Source organism: Mirounga angustirostris, unplaced genomic scaffold (genome assembly GCF_029215605.1).
Source record: "Mirounga angustirostris isolate CCGP_5_RB_7025 unplaced genomic scaffold, mMirAng1.0.hap1 SCAF_9, whole genome shotgun sequence".
NCBI lineage: Eukaryota > Metazoa > Chordata > Mammalia > Carnivora > Phocidae > Mirounga > Mirounga angustirostris.
In genome coordinates this window covers 67,963,603-67,970,580 of record NW_026991717.1, presented here as the reverse complement: position 1 = coordinate 67,970,580, position 6,978 = coordinate 67,963,603, and the positions used below count along the sequence as shown (strand labels likewise).

The window sequence follows — 6,978 nt, the reverse complement described above, 5'->3', positions numbered from 1 at the left end:
ATATTTTGGCGTGGTATATTATAATGCCCTTAGTTTTCTAAGGGGAAATCAAAGTTCAAGTACTCCAGTAAAGATATTGATTCCCAAACTACTGTGTTCTGCAGTTAGTTCCCTAATGTGTCTTTTAAAAAAGTTCTATGGTCAAATAAGTTTGGGAAATGCTGGGTTAAACAAAGTTAGATGTGATTTTTTTTCCAGCAAGCGTTCTCAGAACCTTTAATTAACTAACAATGCAATGTGATTCTGCAAAAAAAGGTAATAATTCATTGTGTCTCCGAGCTTATTAGACCATGGAGCATGTTTCTCAGGATTTTTCAAGACTAGTGTTTTCTTCTTATGTATGTTGAGAAGTAATGGGATTAGCTACCCTTGCATGTAAGGGTAGAAGTTTGAGCAGCCACTGAAAGAAGTATAAGCCAAACTAACTGAATAAAGGTGGCACAATGTCCGTCAGCAGTAACCATGCTACATTCTGAGTCATGCTCCAGGGGACTAAGCTCCAATTTGTCCCTAGGAAGAAAAACTAAAGTGTCCAAAACTTCTGGATCCTATGGAATTAAAACCCTTTCTCGGGCACTAAAGAGTACCACTGGGATGAAGAAAAAATGGTCTCACGTGTTCATTTCCATCCTTGGCACAGTACAGCTCCAGTTGCATTATTCTTAAACATCTATTAACATGATTGCTTCATAATTACAAAGGCTAACGGCCAAGCCTTTTTCACAGGAAGCAAGGCACTGCTTGTCTTTAACTGCTCTTCTGGCTCATGCAAAAGGGTCAGCCTTTTAAAAAATCTTTTTAATATGTTAACTGAAGAAACATCTCTAAAATGTCATTCGAGTGACTGCAAGATAAAAAGGAAAAAGCCCATTCAAAGGCACAGAGCTAACTAAATGCAATAATGAGATGATTTGGGGTTGGGGGAGTGCAGGATTCAGAACTGACGGAAGTCATCAGACGCGTATGGTACCCAGTGTCTTCCCTCTGGTTATCCTGTTCTGTCAGAATTTTAATTTCAGCAGAGACCATCCTCAATACTGTGATCGACTGATTCAGAGTCCCAATCAGTAGACTTGATCCTTGATCCTCCATTGTCATCTACTGCCACGTGTCCCCTTCTTCATCATCTTCCATGCTCTCGGAATAGGGGTAAAGCTAAGTACCCAAGTCAGAGGATTGGTTGGCAATATCCTATATTATCTCAAGGATTTGGGAAAAAAAATGGAGAGAGAAGGACTAGTATCTACTGAGCAGCTAGATGCCAGATATTTTCACAAACATTCCTCATTAACAAATGAGGCCTTTTTCCAATTTTGAGAAGAAAGAAAACTGGGGCTTAGAAAGGTTATAAAACGTACCTAAGGTCAAACCAAATGCTGATGAGCAAATGAGGTAGAATTTGAGCGAGGTCTGTGTGAGTCCAAAGTCAGTTTTACAATAGCACGCTGTTTCCTGATCATAAAAAACTCCATTTATATAGGAGCATGAATGACCCATTTATGCCATTTTTCTCTGTATCTAGTGCAACATCTAAATTTTTATCATCACCCTAACTTCAAGAGACCTGATAATGTTTAGATCATCTCATTCATTTGCCCAAATCAATGGAGCTATTTATTCTCAACTGCTGGTAATGAACTTCCTTAACTCAGCATTTTGTGGAAAAAAGTCTAAATACTTGAATTGCTTCATTTCATGCTCATTCTCTTGCATACATCTTTTTGGTTTGCTTTTAAAAATAGATTCCAAAATCATGACATATTCAGATCTGAAAAACAGGATGGAGGGCAATGAGAACACTAATCTGAAATGGTCACATGCCCGGAGTACCTGTGTCTGTTGTAATCCCAATAGAAAACTCTTGAATTTATGAAGCAGTCATGCTTGTGGCCTTCATTGAAAAAAAAACACTAAACAAAACACTGTCCTCGGACTGTAGACTTGCATTCTACCCCGTCTTCCACAGCTGCCACCCTGGTTAAGACTGACTCAGTTTCCTCATTATTTAAAATAAGAATCGATTTCTTAAGTTCCTTTAAAAATTCCATAATTCTATAGTAAACCATAATTCACTGACCATTCCTGTGAAAAAACAATTTAAAATAATTCAAATCCCATTATTGTCCCTTTTAAAATTTGACAAAAGCGAAGGACCCACCTGTCTTCCAGTTAAATTTTCTTTTTAGCGTGACAGAAAATCAAACAGCAAAGAAAAAAGCAAGTCACTACCTAGACAGAGTGATACACAGTGTCTGGAAAATGATTTACTTAATGAGAAAGCAGAGTAATAGTTCGCTTATTTTGGTTGCAGGTATCATGATTGATATCCTCTAAAGGGTAGAGAGAAAAATCAATCTTTTCCAGGAAACACAGTAATACAGTAAAGCTTCTTTCCCTCTTGATTAGCCTGATACTAGAATATTCACAGATGAAAATAATCCTGTGAGTGCTATTCCTCATACAGACGCCCACAACATCTGCTTCCAAATTCTTATCAACAGAGAAATTATATAACAGACTATCTGGCTCAATCCTTACTCCAGTAACTATCTGGCTCAATCCTTACTCCAGTAACAAACAGACCAAGGTTTCCCAGTACAGTTTCCTTGGCATTCACTTTCCTTTTTTGTTCAGATGTAGTAACACACCTTGTAAGAGGAGAGCCTGACTCATCTCCACCACAACCTGGTAGAGCTGAGCAAACACTAGTCAGTCAAAAATATCATTGACTTGACTTTCTTGGTTTCATCTCCTTATGAACTCATTCCTTCAAAATATGAGGATCAGAAGCATGTCAGTGGCAGTGTGCAGTTCTTGCCTACTTTTTCAAAGGTTCTCTGAACACTGTCAAGCCTTTAGGTGGAGGCACTAGAGGGGATACTTTGGGGAAATACTCCCATGAGCCATACTAGCAGATGCCGAAATGGGGAAGAGAAGTAGTGGGCAAGTTCCTCCTACCTTCTTCCTCTCTTTTCTGGCCACCATGCCCAGGAAGCTTTATAAGCAGAGGTCCCATGTCAGGAAACATCGGTCACACTCACTACTAACTTTACCATCACAGACTCGTCACTCTCTCATTCATGTTGAGGACAGTACAACAATCTCAGAACAATATTTCTCAAACTACACAGTACATATAAATCACCTGGGCACTTTGCTGAAAAGGAGATTCAGATTTAATAGATCTAGGAGAGAGTGCAAACTGCTACAGTTTTAACGAGCTTCAGTGGATGCTGATCCTTCCGGTTTGCAAACCACACTTGATTAGCAAGGTCCTAGCATCTCTGCCCTCCCGAATCTCGAGTACATTCTACCTTAAGGTCTCCTTGTGGCTGGTTCTCTATCAAGAGAACTAAACATAGCAGAAGACTCAGAACCTCTGCATTGTGAGAATTCTATCCTACATGGGGGAGCTAAGTTCACTAACTTTCACTGTCTGGATTCTGGATCTTTCTTCTTGCCCAGATGGATTTGCCAGCTTCTTCCTGCTTAGCTGAATGATATATCCTGGCTCAGCCTTACCAGCTTGATTTGATGCCATTCCGCTAGCGACTCAAACATTAGGAGCACCTGCTAAAATACAGATACCTGGGCCCTAACCCTGAGATTCTGATTCATTAGGTCTAGAGTGGCCCCAAGAATAAATAAGACATCCTAGGTGATTCTAATACATGAGACTTTGAGGAAGGAAATACATGTAGTCTCTTCAACTGATTGTGGAGAAATCTGTATCTATCTATGACTGTTAATGCCTTTACATCAAGGAAGGCAGCCAAGAAAGGTAGGAAAAAAGGAAACACAACTTGAGTATCTGATACTATGAGAGAAGAAACAACTTCTAGTTGTTAATTATAATTATAGTTAACAACTATAGTTAATTTCGGTGTATTCTGTCCTTTTCTTTAGAGAAGTTCACTGAAAATGGAAAGTATGTCTTGTGTATTCTATAGAAATTCTTCTGGGTGCCTGGGTGGCTCAGTTGGTTAAGCGACTGCCTTCAGCTCAGGTCATGATCCTGGAGTCCCGGGATCGAGTCCCGCATCAGGCTCCCTGCTCAGCAGGGAGTCTGCTTCTCCCTCTGACCCTCCCCCCTCTCATGCTCTCTATCTCATTCTCTCTCTCAAATAAATAAATAAAATCTTTAAAAAAAATTCTTTTAATATAGGTATGATTACAGATACATTCAATTATAAAAATATCAAAGGAATGGCTATTTGCCCTTCTGACTGAATAAATGAAACTGAAGTTTTCAGTTCACACGCAATACAATTTTCTTTTAAATATATCCAAGAAGACAAACACTGAGCTCGGTTAACAAAATTAAGAACTGAACACTGATTAGTACCCTAAAAAAGCAGAAGCAAATATAAAATACAAAAAGTAGCTTTACTTAGACTTTATGAAGGAAATGTCCTAAGAAAGGCCACAGTTGGGCTACTTGGTCTCTTCTGGGGCCAGTGTGACATCTTGAGGGACCTGAGCCTCTGCTGGAACAGCTACAGGTCCTGCCACAGTAGCACTGAGATCAGATGCAGCAGGGGTGGCTTCTGGACTGGAACTAGCTCCTGTCTGACTGGGGGTGCTCTCCGTCTGACTGCAGGTGGTCTCAATCTGAGAGGCTGAGGATTCTTGACTAGAGGTGGCATCTGTCAGACTGGATAGGTCAGTCTGAGCAGGATTGGCCTCTTCTTCTGTTTCCAACTCTGTTTCCTGACTTTGAGCTTCCTCACCTTCTTCTACCATAGCAGGTGGTAGCTGTAATAAAGTCTAATGAGAAAAAGAAAACATCAATAGGAACTCAAATGAAAAAAACACTGTCTTACAAAGCTAAGCTCTCATATTATCTTACTAATAGATACTGTTCAATCGAGGGTTCTCTAAAACACTGCTGGCCACTGTGTATTACAAACAAAACTCTGATGGCAATGGCCTAGATCTTGCTGACTCCAGAGATCAAAGTATGTATTAAATCTTCAGAGAAGAAAATAACATGAAAACCGATTAGCTTTTTTAGCAAAGAAATTTGCTGTAACACTTCTACAAAAACAGTGGCTGATTAGAAGTGATTGACACAATTGAAGAAAGGGCCAGCCTCAGTCAAGGAGCCATGTGAGGGGTGGGGAGGAACCAAGCCTTCAGACAAAACCATGGCAGAGAGGGGGCAGCAGGGCACCAAGCTTCTGTCCGCACTCAACCAGAACACTGGAGCAGCTCTACATGCTTAGCCTCCCCTTTAGAATGGCTAAAATAAAAAAGGCCATAACAAGTGTGGGTGAGGGTGTGGTGCAACAACAGCTCTCATTTGCTGCTGCTGGGAATCTGATGCAACTACTTTGCAAAATGGGTGGGCAGTTTCTTAAGAAGTTGAACACATTTACTCTGTTTTTCAGCCATTCTACTCCTAGGGACTTCCCCCCCCCCCCCCCCCCCCCCCCGCCAAATACAAAGACTGGTACAAGAATGTTCACAGCAGCTTCCTCTGTAATAGCCAAAGTTGGAAAGAACCCAAATGTCCATCAACAGGTCAATGGGTACACCTGATAGGTCCCTACAGTGGAATATTATTTGGCAATAAAAAGGGGCTACAGGTTGAGGGTAAGATCCTTGTTTGCCTGGAGAAGGTGGGAAAGGGACTGGTGAAGGATGAGAAGGGTTACCAAGGGGCACGAGGAAACTTTTGGAGATAATGAGTATGTTCATTATCTTGATTGTGATGATGGTTTCACAGGTATTTACATATATCAGAACATATTAAATTATATGCTTTAAATATGTGGAATTTATCATAGGCCAAATTATATCTACATAAAGGTGTTTAAAAAATATGGATATTACATGAATAACAACAACCTTGTTTGGTTTAGCTGGTTTCCCACAAGGAATTGAGTACTTTAAAGGTGTAGTCTGCAAAGAAGATTCTTTCTACAAGAAAAATAAGAGTGAATTTTGAGAAAACTCACCTGATGATAATGATGTGTGGTCTGTATCAAATGCATGTACATGTTGTATACAAAGTTTGCCATCTGGGGCATGTTCTTTATTATCTGTACTTCATGAGATGGTCGCTCTCCATTCTAGAAGGCAAAGAGAAAGTTAAGGACAGTGAGAAGGTTGTTATGCTAAAAGTGAACATTCCAGATGCCCATGTCTCCATCTTATGTAAAAGCACTACTAGGGTTTGGAGGACATCAGAATAGTACCAGGACATTAAGATATAAGTGTATGTGAGAGCCCAATAACGACTTCATAAAGAGAAGAGATTCAATTTAAATTTAGCAAAAGGTAGAGACTAGAAGGGAACTACGAGTTACTACCTTTTAATTTCAGGCTGGCAAGTGAAACAGGAGTTTGGGTCTAGGAACCCATGTGGAAGAGTGAGAGCTACAGGATCATTTGAACCGAGAGAAAAATCAACATGGCCTAAAGTACGGTCTCTAATACCTTGTATGTTCCAAAGGCAATTTTCAAGTTTATTCAGAAAGAAAATATTGAGGGTGCCTAGGTGGCTCAGTTGGTTAAGCGACTGTCTTCGGCTCAGGTCATGATCCTGGAGTCCCGGGATCGAGTCCCACATCAGGCTCCCTGCTCAGCAGGGAGTCTGCTTCTCCCTCTGACCCTCCTCCCTCTCATGTTCTCTGTCTCTCATTCTCTCTCTCACAAATAAATAAAATCTTAAAAAAAAAAAAAAAAGAAAATATTGAAACTATTTTTCCTATTTAAGTTTTTCTAAAAATAAGCTAACATTACTGTTATTTAATATACAGACTGTCATGAGGCTGAATACTCAAAAGGTTTTTTTACTAATAAAGTGCATGATCACATACTAAAGTCCAAACTTTGTGGTATGTTTCAGAACTCTCTGGGGAAGACTGTTAATTGTGGAGGTGTGCTGGCTCCAGCTCCCGGAGACGGAGATTCAGTAGGTCTGACAGAGAATGAGGGGATGCTGCCGCAGGAGTTTCTGACAACCATCTGAGA

General features: G+C 40.2%; 1 protein-coding gene across 1 annotated transcript in view; it reads right to left on the bottom strand.

Annotated features, from left to right (window-relative positions):
• Positions 1-732: 732 nt before the first annotated feature.
• AQR (aquarius intron-binding spliceosomal factor) overlaps positions 733-6,978 on the bottom strand; it is a 106,895-nt gene continuing 100,649 nt past the window's right edge. The window contains exons 34-35 of the mRNA XM_045900398.3: positions 5,961-6,074; positions 733-4,767 (exon numbers count right to left, since the gene is read on the bottom strand). Of these exons, the coding sequence (XP_045756354.1) occupies positions 4,435-4,767; positions 5,961-6,074 (447 nt within the window). The 3' untranslated portion in view covers positions 733-4,434. The remainder of the gene's footprint in view (positions 4,768-5,960; positions 6,075-6,978) is intronic.